Source organism: Nicotiana attenuata, unplaced genomic scaffold (genome assembly GCF_001879085.1).
Source record: "Nicotiana attenuata strain UT unplaced genomic scaffold, NIATTr2, whole genome shotgun sequence".
NCBI classification, from domain to species: domain Eukaryota; kingdom Viridiplantae; phylum Streptophyta; class Magnoliopsida; order Solanales; family Solanaceae; genus Nicotiana; species Nicotiana attenuata.
The window spans coordinates 5106-20021 of NW_017672652.1; the positions used below are offsets into that span (position 1 = coordinate 5106).

The 14916-nt window shown below is 32.1% G+C and overlaps 1 protein-coding gene across 5 annotated transcripts; it reads left to right on the plus strand.

Annotated features, from left to right (window-relative positions):
- Nucleotides 1-9343: 9343 nt before the first annotated feature.
- Nucleotides 9344-11884, plus strand: LOC109213980 (gamma-glutamylcyclotransferase 2-1-like). Of its 5 annotated transcripts, none has more exons than XM_019377829.1 (8): nt 9344-9525; nt 9933-10076; nt 10159-10235; nt 10506-10562; nt 10684-10740; nt 10905-10945; nt 11098-11169; nt 11260-11884. In XM_019377829.1, exons 2-8 carry the CDS (start codon nt 9968-9970, stop codon nt 11522-11524), a joined length of 678 nt encoding a protein of 225 aa, XP_019233374.1. In that variant the 5' UTR covers nt 9344-9525; nt 9933-9967; the 3' UTR covers nt 11525-11884. The 5 variants fall into 5 exon arrangements, with proteins under 5 accessions (XP_019233374.1, XP_019233373.1, XP_019233375.1 ...); XM_019377828.1 differs by having other exon boundaries at nt 9941-10076; XM_019377830.1 differs by having other exon boundaries at nt 9344-9486; nt 9936-10076.
- Nucleotides 11885-14916: the final 3032 nt, after the last annotated feature.

The window sequence follows — 14916 nt, forward strand, 5'->3', positions numbered from 1 at the left end:
ATATTAATTTCATACATATCAGCATATAGGAACCATATAAGTCCATAACTAATATAGTTGGAGCCGTATAACCTATGCTAATTATATCGTTGTGATTCTTAGTAATATCGACCGTTTATATAATAGCCGTTTATATTAATATCATATATATCGGCCTATAGCAACCAAATAAGTCTATTCCTTATGGTTGTGGTCATATAACCTATGCTAATTATATCGTTGTGATTCTTAGTATAATCAACCGTTTATGTAATAGACGTTTATATTAATTTCATACATATCGGCATATAGCAACCATATAAGTCCATTCGCTAATATGGTTGTAGTCATATAACCTATGCTAATTATATCGTTGTGATTCTTAGTAATATCGACCGTTTATATAATAACCGTTTATATTAATTTCATACATATCTGCCTATAACAACCATATAAGTCTATTCACTAGTATGACCTTGTTTATATAATAGCAAATATATAATTCGACATATTTTTATTGGTTAATCTTAATTGTAATAATCTTCACCAAATATCTTAATTATAATAAAAGAAAAATAATGATTAAATTTTAGAACTTTATTAGGAGGGAAAACAAGATGACATTTTGGACTAAAATGTCAAATACAATTTTCGGAGGGAAACAAAGGGAAAAGTAAAAATATGATTGGAGGGAAATAGAAAGTTTTGAGTCTTTATATATCTCTTAAACACAAGAACAACATTTCCAACTCTTTAAACAAAATAGATACTCTAAACACGAATGCTAGAGGATGGATTGAAGATGAATTCTATCCATGGTTTCGGATGGACGTGCCTATTTCGTACATCAAGCGTGATTATGTGGTAATTTTTTTATAATATTTTCATGATTTGATAACTGTTGATTATCCCAACTAGCAATGAAGCATGAACCTTATCTTTACATTATGTTCTTGCAGTTTCTTCCAAAGAGTATCTTTGGCTATCTTCCTCCTATTTCGGTTAAAATAATGCTTCGATATAATGGGAAGGAATGGGCTGTGACTTCCACAAGTGGTGTTCGGAGAAGACTCGTTAATGGTGGAAATAATTTGTTGTCGACAATAATCTGAAGAAAGGGAGTGTTCTTCTCTTGGAACTAGTTCAGGCTACATCAGGGGCTGTGATCTTCTCTGTTGAAGTGTTAGGATAAACTAATATTTAGCTTGATAATTTCTCCTCTTTAGTTATTTTTACTAATTTCAAGTGGATCAAAGTAATGGATTAATATGATTGTTCTTTATAATATTGTTTGTGTTTTTTCTATTTATTATTGTTATATTTATTTATTTTAAGAAGACTATTGGTTTAAAAATAGCCAATTAAAATTGAGAAATCATTTAACAATATATTTAGTGCAGAAGTCCCCCTATTCTTTTCTATCATTTTACAACCAAGAACAAAACTAGGAAGATTATTTTTTTTTAAAGTTTAAAAATCGACATTACTGGGAAGTGTAATGGTTGCATGAAGGAGTGGAAGGGACTACTGGGAAGTGTATTAGATGCATGGAGGAGTGGAAGGGGCTGCTAGGATGTGTAATGTCCGCATGGAGGATCGGATATGGCTACTGGAAAGTGTAACGGTTGCATAGGGACTCTACAAAGAAACTTTAAGTCCTGCTGGGAAGTGGACCAGCTTATAAGCTTAGCCAAACACCCTCTTAGTCACCAAGCTTTTTCACCGCTAAAATATAACTAATTTTAGACAAATAATAATTTTCACTAGTTGCCTACTATATTAGAGATGAAACTAGTTTGTCACCAGTAACTTTAGATATTGTGACTAATGTTACTAAATAACTAGCGACAATCCATTTTTTTGGTGGAAAACTTGAGTAGATAAAAATATCGCTACGAAATTTTTGTTTCTTCACTAAATGTATGTGCGTGTGCATTTAAGTACGACTCTAATTTTTTGTTCCAAAAAGATAACAACAGTGATGAACTTTTTATGCTACCTAATAATTTCATAGGTAAAATAGAGATGATACACCGATCGTCACTAATTTGTTTATGCTATTAGTGACAAAAACTAAGGTTGCAAAAAATATAAAACTTTTAGTGAGGAAACTATTTCGTAGCGAAACTATAACTAATTTTAAGACGAACAATTATTTGTCACCAATTGTCTACAACATTAGTGACGAAACTAATTTATCACCAACAATATTAATTTTGTGGCTAATATTAATTAATATTTGGCGCCAATTCATTTTTTTGTAGGAAACTTTAGTAGACAAATTTTGCTATAAAATTTATGTTTTGTCACTAAAAGTATGTGCCTCATGTATTTAAGTACGAAATATAATTTTAGTCACAAAAAATGGATAATTAGTGACAAATTTTCTATTGTAGCTAATATTTTCGTGGTTGAAAATCACATTTGTTGTAGTGACTTCTTAGTTGAAGCACTATATATTTAAGTGTTAGGGTTAGAAAGTAATAAAATATTATTTTAGTGATATAGTAATATAGAAACTATAATACAGTAGTTTAATCGTATTTTTTTAGTATACTATGCGTATATTTTAGTTTATTTCGTTTAATTGGTATAGTATATGTATATGAGTATAAATTGCTTTATGAAAAGTAGTGTAGCATGCATGTGTAAATGTGAAAGAAGCATGGGGAAGATAAGACAATTAAACTAATGAGAGAGAATTGGAGGGAAAAAATTAAATTAAAAAACAAATCTGCTAAAGGGTATATCTGGAAAACGAAAATGCTTAAATATCCATTATGCCCTCAAAAGCCGTGCGAAGTTACCATAATACCCCCATTCTGAACATTTGGGCCATTCTTAGTTTGGCCAAATATATTTTCCGTTTTTAAAAAGGTAATAAATCAAACGGAACAAGTAAAAAATCTAAAGATTTACTTAGATTGATCTGCTAATTAAAAACCGAATAATGCCATTTGTTGCAAGGATCTTGACGATGGAATAATGGATTTTTTGGAATTTGAACCGCACATGTTATGTTAATTGACAGGACAAGGATGGTCTATACCAAAAATATCCATGTGCAATGCCATCAATTTTTGTACATTATGTCCCTTTTCCTTTTGTCAAAGTTGATCTCATTAATTTCGGTGGTGTTCGAATTAGTTTTCGTGCATATTTAATAGTACTATTTATTGTATTTTTTTTTTATATCAGTTTAAGAATCAAACTCGTTAATGTTTGAACTTTGAACAGATAAAATCAATTCATATAGCACTAAGCGCCATTTATGCTAAAAGTTGAACATTAATTCTTAATATTTTATTTTTTTACTTCTTTGACCACAGGGCTAGCTTCTCGTACTAGTACTATTTTCTTAAACCTCCTCTTTGGCCTTGAGGAGTCTAGATTCAACAAATTTTTAATCTATATTATATTAAAAGGAGAGTAGTGAAGCATGTGGTTAAGCCAAGTGGCAAACTAAAATGAAGCCACATGGCAATTTTATGGAATCTATTTGTTGGATTCTATTTGTATAACAATGAAAAAATTTATTAATAGATATTCTTTTGGATCTAATTAATAATTAAAAATATATCTATGAGGAATTGCATATTCTGTAACTTATAATTACCATATTTAGAGTAATATTATATGACAAATGATTTACCTTAAGTGATGAGTTAAAGTAAGTATTAATTAGAGAAAACAACGTATTCATGGTTTAATTAAGGAAATGAATATTCATGGTTTCCTTCCAAAGATAAAATAAAGTAAGCATTAATTAGATAACAGAATATAAGTACTATAAACCAAGGCAGAATCAATAGACAATAGTTCATATCTAACATCCCTTGATTTTGAAATATTATTTTTTATTTTTTATTTGTATTGTATCAAACTAATATATCTTTTATATTATTGCTTTAAGTAAAATTTATGCAAATATCTTTTCCTGTTGAGCAAAGGTTGTCCGAATTTTTTGAATTAATGCTTTGAGTTAATATAGTTAAGAGAATGGCAAGAGAGATTCTTAATTTTTTCTTTTGAAATATACAACTTTCGCCAAATTGTTAGGTAATGAGAAAAATATATAAAAATTATTTCATATTGTCATAAAAATGGACGGAAAAAAGTTTTTTTTGAAACATGTTTTATATATATATATATATATATATATATGTTGCCATAAAAAACTAAATGATCACTGATTTGTAATTTATATTTATAGCTTTCATATTTTTCATATTATATTAAAAGAAAGATAGTCAAGCTTCATATTAAGTGTTGTGAAAAAGTTATTTGGAACTTTTAGGATAAAACTTAAAAATATTTTAAAATTTACTATATAAATGGGGAAAGTTAGGCCGGAAGCATACTTTTGGCAAATTAAAAGATCGTGAAAGGAAGCAATCTTGAAAATTCAAATTCAAAGGACAAAGAAGGAAAATATTATATAGACGAAACAATCTAGCAAGGAGATATTTATTACAATGAAGAATTACTAAATTATGCAAAGAATATTTACTACAATGAAGAATTCAAGATTCAAGACTGATTCTTATTTCAGGAAGGAAGGAGTACTAAGATTACCTAGAAGTCTCAAGATCACAAAGGAGTCCAAATTAAAAGTGGTCAAACTAATCAAAAGAAGGCAATTAAATATGTTCGTGTCATAGATATAACAAAATTACTAGAGATTGTTATTTTTCTACTCTAAGTTTCTTATTGTTATTTTTGGTTTGATCATAAAGTTTAGTGTTTATGTTTTTCATATTTTTTCAAGTCCATTCATTGAAGCAACGAATGGCCACAATGATGCAGTCTCTTGCATGGTGAAGAATCCAAATCACTTGAAAGAAGTATTTTGAGGTTCATTGGTATGATTATGTTCCAAATGCAATTTTGAGATTCTAGGAAAGATGAATAATTTTGCTTTTTTCAATAATGTATTATTGTTAAAGATAAAAATTGAACTTTAAGATTGAATCATAAATTGTGATATTGGTGGCTTATAAAAGTGAATGTGTTCTATTTAATTTTTTATGTTACAAATTTGAATCTTCTTGCAGATATTCATCTATGAGATTTGGTTATCAGGTAGTCTATGTATGAGAATAGAATCACGAGTTAATGTTGTAGTAGTTGGTAAGTAAAAAAAATTCAATTAAAAGCGTATTTTATGTGAATACTTATCGTTTTTTATAAATAGTTTTTCAGACGTTATTTTATTTGAATTTTTTATTTGTAAAACAAATGATATAGAACATCTAACTATTTGACCTTTCTAGATTTTCAAAGGTAAATGAATACAATTGGATCAATGTGGGAACTGAACATCAACTAACAAGTATCCTTTACGAGAAAAGGTATGTTGATACTTTTTTAAGAGATTGTTTACAATTTAAAATTTCAATTTCGAAATTGTCATATCACTTAATTATGATATCTTGGTTCCGATTGCTTTTAACGAGGTTGTTAAATTGTATGTCTTTGAATAGTGTTGGATTAGGATTAATCATGTGCTTATGCATATGTTAATTTGATTATGTATTCAGGCATGTTTTAAGACCATTATTTCCACAAAGTTGTAATATGATTTTTTGAATTCCAAAAAATTATTAATAGATATTTTTTGTAATACTACTTTAACTTTTGAATTTTTGTGTATGCTTATCAATTGAAAACTGGCCCAGAAACAAATAATTCTGATGGTGCAATATTCTTAAAGCTTACTTATTAACTGATTTGACCTCAATGCAAGAGACAAGGTAAATTTATGTCGTTGAGATATATTAGGATAGTAAAAAAAATATTTGTGTGATTTCTCCCACAGATTTCAGAACTTTTGTGAACTACATTTTATGTATTGAAATAAAAGAGAAGAAAGTTTTAATTGGTTATGCCAAGTAATACAAAATTAAAATTATTAAAAATATTAGTAGATGTATAATAAAATAACAAAATAACTTCTTTATTTTAATCTGGACAAATTCAATATCACAAATTAGTACTAAATATGATATTATTTTGATTATAGGTAAAATTGCTAAATGCGAAAAATTAATTAAAATTTTACGATAAATCTAAAAAAATGTATAACTAATGAGATAGATATAATGTGAGGACATTTATACTTTGAATTAATTAAAAAATGAAGTAAGTAGATAATACACAAAAATATTAGTGATTAATTTAGAAAATAAGAAAATAGAATAATAGAAATTTTTCATATAGATTTTTTTATTAGATATATTATGTTGAAAATAAAAATGGAGGTTGAATTTTTATTTTTCAAAGCAATGTGATCAATGCTCAAATAACAAAGATCACAATTTGAAATGATTAGTATTCTAATTCTTTAATACGATCCGCACATCGCGCGGGTTTTAATACTAGTTTATATATAATAGGAGAGGCAAAGAAATATTATGATGACAAGTGTAATAATATTAAACTGACACATGTCAATTTTTTGTACAATTCTCTAATTTTGTTGGAGTTTTAAATTTATTTTTAAAAAAAATGTAAAAAGTAAACCTTTTTTCTCTCTGTAAAAAAGAAAATCGATTTAAGATTAATATTTATAAATTGCATATTTAGGAAAAAACACCTGTTACAGTATAAAAAATAATGAACGAGTGTTTTTTTCATTCTTTTCCCTACTTCTTTGTTAAAAATCTATAGTTGAATTCCATATTATTTAATTATATTAAATTAAAAGATAAGAAACTCCCATGATCCCACGACATTGAAAACTTAAGCGCACAAAAAGAATAACAACGAAAACTGCTCGAGAGATTAGTTTCTCTCTTTTCTTCTGTGGAGAAGTTTAAAACCCATCTAAATTCATTGAATGATGATCAGATTGAAGAACCATAGATTGTTCTACTATTTTGTCACGACCCGGATTTCCCATCCTCGGGAGTCGTGATGACGCCTACTCGTAGAAGCTAGGCAAGCCAAATTTTTAATTACTTTCCGTTTACAACATAATCCCTTTTAACAATTCATGACAACAATATAAAAATAATGAAATTAAATAGTAGCGGAAGTCTTAATTATAGAAACTGAATCAATATGCGGAATAGTCAATATAATCCTCTATCCAAGACTGGTGTCACAATACTCACGAACTACTAAGAAATACTAAACACAAACGTCTGAAAGAAAACATAAGCTGTTTGTCTCGAAGACAATGAGGTAACAGGCTGAAAAAGAAAGAATAAGAGAGTCGTCGGGCTTGCGGACGCCTACAAGGCTACCTCGGGTCTCACTGGACTGAAGGCCTGCTCCCGTACTAATGCTGCTGTTGCTGCTGCTCGAAACCTGGACCTGCGCAAATAGCACAGAGTGTAGCATCAGCACAATCGACCCCATGTGCTGGTAAGTGTCTGGCCTAACCCCGGCGAGGTAGTGACGAGGCTAGGACTAGACTCCAGATAAACCTCTGCATATATATATATATATATATATATATATATATATATATATATATATATACACACACAAGTACAACGGGAAAATAGCAAGAAAATAACAATTTAAGCTGGGGAAGGGAGCATGCTTCAGGGTAACAGATAGAATCAAAATATCAGGAATAATGGTACGTACATCTACGGTTTAACTTCTAACAATAATGAAAAGGTAAAACAACTTTCATATTCAACTCATCTTGTTGCAGGCGTGCAACCCGATCCCATTTCTCATTATTTCGTGGTAGGCGTACCACCCGCTCCCATTTCAATATCACTCGTTGTAGGCGTACCACCCGCTCCCATTTCAGTATCACTTGTGGTAGGCGTACCACCCAATCCCATTTCAATATCCCTTGTGGTAGGCGTACCACCCGATCCCATCTACGGTTTAACTTCTAACAATAATGAAAAGGTAAAACAACTTTCATATTCAACTCATCTTGTTGCAGGCGTGCAACCCGATCCCATTTCTCATTATTTCGTGGTAGNTGAATTTTTATTTTTCAAAGCAATGTGATCAATGCTCAAATAACAAAGATCACAATTTGAAATGATTAGTATTCTAATTCTTTAATACGATCCGCGATGCGCGGGTTTTAATACTAGTGTGTTTAACAATAGTCTTTAAGTACATTTATGGATAAGATTTTCAAAAATCTATTGAGCGACTTGTTTTCAGTTCAAGCTTTTTCCATGTAATTAAACTTGCGCCATATCACAGCATTAAATTCTGGTCCAAAAAACGCGGAAACGAGTTAATTCAAGAAACTGTCCACGTTCAATGAACCAACGCTATATTTTCTTCCCTTTAATTTTATTTTATTGAATACTAGTACAAGTACTAAGTTGGAAACAACGTTTGTGTACTCAAAAAGGCATCCGTTTGTACTGCTCTTTCATATCATGCAAAAATGCCATTAACATACATATACATATACATATACATATACATATACACATACATATATACAAGTTTGTTGACTCACTCAAATGTCAAAGATTTGAAGAGATGGAAAATATAATAGAATAGTAGTACTTGGGAAATATTAAAATACTGTTGTCACGTACAAGGCATGACATTGATTTTGACACAGTTAGGTGAAATTGGTTTCTTTGGCATGATCTTCGAGTTAGGTGAAATTAGATTTTGCTATACTAACATTATTTTTAACGTAACAAAATGCATTTTACCGGTTTTTACCGGCAGTGGCGGATGCGAAATCCTAAGGTGGTGTGTCACATAGTATAAGTATATTCAACTATCGGAACGGAATAGAGAAAAAATCAAAAAAGACTTATATAGTCACTAAGTCAAGTAGGAATCAAACTCGTGCCTCTAGCTTTAGATACTCCTTTAATTTAACCTCAGCACCACAACACCCATTAGTCTTTTTTTTTCCTGGGTACTTGCTAGGATTTTATATCAGTTTTCTTATATTTTTTATATAATAACTATACACAATTTATGTGGAGGTCAATGGGTGCTCAAATACCTAAAATTAGCACGTAGGTCCGCCGCTGTTTACCGGCGCTGATCGTATACGAACATATTGCAATGACATGGCATGAAACTATGAAATACAATGTGATTTAATTTTGGCAATATTTACTTAAACTCTAATTGTATAAACAAGATCTTTTATAACCCTTAAGGAAATGAAATTATGCCTATTGTAACATTTTATTGACATAATACCATTTGTACTTTGTATAGGTGCAACTACTTCTTTTTATTTTTTCCAATAGTGCTATAGCACCATCTTCTACACGTATTTCATTCGTCTAATTTATTAAAAAAAATAATTCAATAAGAATATTTCAAAAGTCAATAAGGATTTTCTCCCCTTTTTTATAAATTTTTCGAAAGCATATTTCATGACATAATTTCTATAAATACTTTATTCTCGTCCTTCTCCCTAAACCACACACAAAGAGAGATACAGAGAGAGAGAACCATAAAAGAAGAAGAAAATACCCACATTGATCTCTCTTGTCTCTCTATTTGAACAAATTGTGTACAAGATAGAGTCAACATTTCGTTTGGAAGGTTTGCCTTATATTGATTTGAATATAACAAGATTTATCTGTAAGAATTTCTCTGATTTACAGTTTTTCCCCTTTTCTTATTTCAGATTATTCTCTTTTCTGGGTGTTCTTTCGCATTTTTGCAATTTTATGCATCCCCTTAAGTTTCCAACGATTCTCACAGTTTTATCTCTCTTTTATGCGTCGTACGGTGCATAATCATGTTGTACATTGAGCTGCAACGCTTGTACTGTCCTCTTGTTTTGACCCTCTTTTGCGAGCATTAACTGATTGGAGTTTTTCTGATGCCTCGCAATGTGATGACAACTAGAAAACCCAGTTGCCCTTTTCTTTTATGACCTATTTTATTTTTTCCCCACCATTTTCAGAAATTCATGTTTGTGTGTGTTCCTTTTCGGCTGATGGAGAAAAATAATTGGTGGATGAATTAATTTATGTTATGGTTAGTAGTGCAGGTATTAAATTGAGGAAGAATCACAATCATGGTCTTTTGGATTTTTGGGTATGGGTCATTGGTATGGAACCCTGGATTTGATTATGATGAGAAACTGATTGGTTACATCAAGGATTACAGGCGTGTGTTTGATCTTGGTAGGTTCTTATTCCTCTTCAAATTGTCTATTTGTGTTCGTTTAAATATAAAATACTGATTCTTTTTGGGTGAATATATCAGCTTGCATTGATCACAGAGGTACACCAGAACACCCTGCTAGAACCTGTACTTTGGATGAAAGCAAAGGAGCCATTTGCGTAAGTTAATATTAGCATCTATCACTTTTCTGAAAATTAGGTTACTTCTAAGGTAATTGCAAGTAAATCTTTATGACAATTATTGATATAGTAGTGTAAGAAATCTTATATTTTTTAATAGTCATAGTGTAAGAAAAGCTTTACACTGTATATAACTTAAATCCTTTTCCATATGGAGCCTAACATGTTGAAATTGATCTCACAAGTAAATAAAGTCTTATATTGATTCGTAGACACTTAATTTATCTTATGCTGTGAATTTTTTTTCAGTGGGGTGCTGCTTATTGTGTGCGAGGAGGACCTGAAAAGGAAAAGAAGGCAATGGAGGTACATTGCCTCTGGGGGTTTAGCTTTAAAATTATGTTACATACCCTCTCAATAGCACATTAGCTTTTCAGAACAAAAATTGTTCGAAATTGATCCTGATAGTTTTTTGTTTGGTTTACAGTATTTAGAAAGAAGAGAGTGCGAGTATGATAGCAAGACTTTGGTGGACTTCTTCACTGTAAGTCGATAATCCTTTGATGTTTTGTTTGATATCTGGTCTCATGTTAGTAGAGCTCACTGTATGTTATCCTGTAATAAAAGGGCACAGAACACATGCGACTTAAGTTAACATTGAATTGCATGTTTGGCTTAACTGAGACATATTTGTTCTTTCTATTTCAGGAAGAAGACTCCTTACGTCCAGCCTTAACTGGAGTGATAGTGTAAGTTCTTTGGCTGTTGTCCCTTTTTTATATCTTTCTTTCCTATCTAAGCACAATCTAATAAAGCACTATGAAATGCAAATCAAAGAACACAATAGATGGTAGAGAATTACTATAAATGGTCATTGACTTGATTCAAATACTTATTTCAGGTTTACATCCACTCCTGACAAAGTAAATAATAAATACTATCTTGGTCCTGCTCCACTGGAAGATATGGCTAGGTGAGATTTATGCTTCTGTTATCTGCTCCTTCCTTCAAATATTTTCTGAGATAAATCACTTTTAATACATCCTAATTTTACATATTGCAGGCAAATTGCAACTGCCTCTGGACCATGCGGAGATAACAGGGAGTATATATTCAAAATGGAGAAGGCTTTGTATGATATTGGCCATGAAGATGATTACATCATTGAGCTGGCTAATGAAGTGCGAAAAGTTCTTGGAATTGTGGGATCTTTCCCAAAGGAGAAGAAGTTACTTGGTCCTTCCCAGATTCCACTCAATTCTCACATTTCACCTGTGAAAATCCGCCCCTTGCCAGAAGCTATAGCTGCTGTTGCTGCAGACTCCTGACGAAGGAAATGATCCATTGTTCTTTAGGACGATGAAGTTTTCCTCTTCTGACCCGACTAATCTAGTTAACTGCTAGAGTTATGTTTTCCACAAAAAGTTACATATGTAGTGATCTGTTTTTTGAAGTGTCCCTTGTGTTTTCTCTTTTCCTTTAAATTTAGATTAGGAAGCTAGATTACTGTGGGGTAGGATAACGAGTTGAGTTGACATTCTAACCAGCCAGACGAATTTGTGGCCAGCGTGAACATGGATCTTGAGTTATTTTGAGCCCGATATTATGAAATTTGATTAGTAGCTTACATGTTGCAAGTACATGATCAATTTATTGTTATATGAGTATGAAACGATTGTTTACAAGAACTAAGACGGCCATTTCATTCCCTTGTGCAGGTTGTTGACAATGATCCCTTTCTTTCTTTATAATATTAAATTTGTAATTAGTAACAATGTTTACTGCTAACTACAGTGAGTTCTTGAGAACGTTTGAAAGTTAGAAACTCTAGAGATATTCATGTCGTGCTTTCGTTGTGTTCTTCGGGTGGCTATACGGTGGAATAATGGTGGCGCAGTGAGAGGAAGAAAGAGGTGGAGTTTTTTTGGAAAAGAAAAGAAAAAGGAAAAAAAGAGCATAATTTAAAACTCTCATGCACTCAAATGTAAGTGTAGAACACTTGATTTTCCATATCAGTGTGAGGGTTCACAAGACACACCTTTGTCCATTGGAGGCTCACAAAACACACCTTTGTCAAGTAGAGGCGTCTATCTAGTCACTATTTAAGTTGGAATGATTAACTCACAAATCATGCCAATCTAGTCACTATTTAGAGTGTGTTTGGTATGAAGCTTGCTTTAATTAAGCACTAGTGGCTTGGGAAAAGGTATGCAGGCCAACAGCTCCCGAAGGACTCAATATACTAGACAAACAACTGTGGAACAAAGTAGCGATTATAAAACATCTATGGGATATAACAAGAAAGAAGGACTGCTTATGGATAATGTGGGTGCATAGTTTCTATATAAAGAACAGGAATCTGAAAACAATGGCCACACCTAAGTCTGCATCTTGGGTGGTGAGGAAGATACTAGAAAGCAGAAGTTTGATTATGGAGCATCAACAACTCCAAGGAAACATTCATAACAGATTACAGACAATGTACACTGATAAAAAGTTCCAGATTAAGCATATGTACTTGAAACCGATAACAGTATACCCCAGAGCTGAATGGAAAAGTTTGATGTTGCACACGAATATACATCCAAGATATAGATTCACCATATGGCTTGCAACACAATAAAGACTAGCTACAGTGGAAAGACCGTTGAAGATTGGTATCCAAATTCCTGCATTCTGTGCATTCTGTGGACATAGTCTGGAATCATTTACCACTTGTTCTTTGAGTGCACCATCACAAAGCAATTGTGGTCCAGACTATGTTCATGGTTGGGATATAATAGGAGCATTGGAGATTGGAAAACAGAGTTGAAATGGGCATGCAAGAAAGCCACGAGCAGAAGAGGAACAAATCCTATTACTAGTTGTGTGTTTGCCATGACTGTTGCACTGATTTGGAGGGAGAGGAACAGAATCAGATTTGAACAAGCTAAATTTGATGATCTCCAAATCTGCAGAGAGATAATATTACACATACATATCAGAGGGCAGAACATAGTCAAGTGGAAAGAAGCATTAACAGCTGAATTGGATTCCATAGAAAAGTAAAAATCCTTGTTGTAGTTTGTTTTAAACAAGTGTCTGCATTGAAATATAGCGTAGGACAGATAAACACAAAATTGATAGTAGCAGATTGTGATGTATATTGGGAGTAGCCTGTCAAAGTTGCTCCTTGGACTCAACTATACATATTTTTTGAGTCTCAATAGAATATAACCTTAACTCAAAAAAAAAGGTAGCTTAAATATTTTGGAAAACATTTTCTTCATGAACTCATTTTCCTCCAATTGAATGAAAATGTTTTCCCTATCCCTATCAAGAGAAGGGAAAATATTCTCCAAAACCCCTTCTCAACCTTCCCCACCATATTTAGCATCCCCATCAACCCCCACCAGCCCACCCCACCTACCCATTCCACCCCCTCCACCCTACCCCCACCCTAATAAAAAGATATATTTTTTTTTTCATTTCAACAAATGAATTTTTTTTCATGATATAAAATAATATCTTTTTTTCATTTTAACAAAAAAAAAAAATACCTTCTTTTCATGTTGAAAAAGTATTTTTTTTTCATTTCAACAAAAAAAAAGGTATTTTCTTTTCATGATGTAAAACAAGTATTTTTTTTTTATTTCAACAAAATGAGTATTTTGGAAGAAAATAGAGTCCTGAAAATGTTGGCTATTTGAGGGGGGAGGGGGAGGGTGTGAGCAAGGAAACATAGGGACTTGGGGGAAGGGGGAGGGTGAGGAGATTACCATAAAAAAATATTTTCTACTCTCTAACCAAACACTATTAAATATTTTCCGGAAAAAGTTTTCCACTCACCAACCAAATAAGGGAAAATAAGTGAAAACCACTCATTTTCCATGAAAACATTTTCTAGGAAAACATTTTGCTTCGTACCAAACACACCTTTAGTCTTGTTTTTTTTTATAAAAAAAATTCTTCTCGTGAAGACAAGAAAACGGTTGATAATCAGTCTCTTTAAGAAGCCCATTTTCTATTCTATGACATCTTTTGGATTTTCTTTTGTGTGTGTAACCCCTATTTTCAATCTAAAGACACCATTGATGACTTCTATTTTATTTTCTTGTGTGTTGCCAATTTTGGTACTTTTTTCTGTCTATTGAGCTCCGGAAACCTGCATGTTGCTAGTAAGAAGCTGCACCTTGCTGTTTGGTTGTTTTCATTGGCAAAAATAGGTTGTGTTTGCGAGTTGTTTGTTCCAAAAATTCTGATTTCATTGTGATGATAGATTTAATCTCTATTGACGTTTTACTTCTTTTTATCTTCTCTTGTTTCTTTAAAACCTGAATGGAACAAGAGATTTCAACCGGTAGCAGTTTTTAGTTACTTTGTGCAAGTGAATGTAAACACGAAAATGCAAAATCTGTCAACTGTTAGATTGTGCATTTCTGATTTTCTGCGCAATCATCTCGTTGACTCAATCCTTAGGTTTCATGTCACGGCTAGATATTGTTACATGGAGTAGGAGATCAATATCTGAGTCTTCAAGTTGACAAGGGACTACAATGATCAACACATACCATTCAAAATCATCTAAAGTTTGCATAGAACATGTATAGGGTCAAATTTGACCCTCAGTGTCTCTATGCCTGTGGGTACGCCCAATGAGTGTACGGCGACCAACGTAGCGGGTACGACTCGGCCGTGAGGACAAAAGCGACATCGTTTAGGACTCAGTGTCTACACTAGG

What these genes read in the sequence shown, in the direction of transcription:
- LOC109213980 (XM_019377829.1), top strand. Translation starts at nt 9,968, where the DNA reads ATGGTCTTTTGGATTTTTGGGTATGGGTCATTGGTATGGAACCCTGGA. An exon ending in AAAGCAAAGGAGCCATTTGC is followed by an intron (nt 10,236 to 10,505) that starts GTAAGTTAATAT and finishes ATTTTTTTTCAG; the next exon opens with TGGGGTGCTGCTTATTGTGT. An exon ending in AGGAAAAGAAGGCAATGGAG is followed by an intron (nt 10,563 to 10,683) that starts GTACATTGCCTC and finishes TTTGGTTTACAG; the next exon opens with TATTTAGAAAGAAGAGAGTG.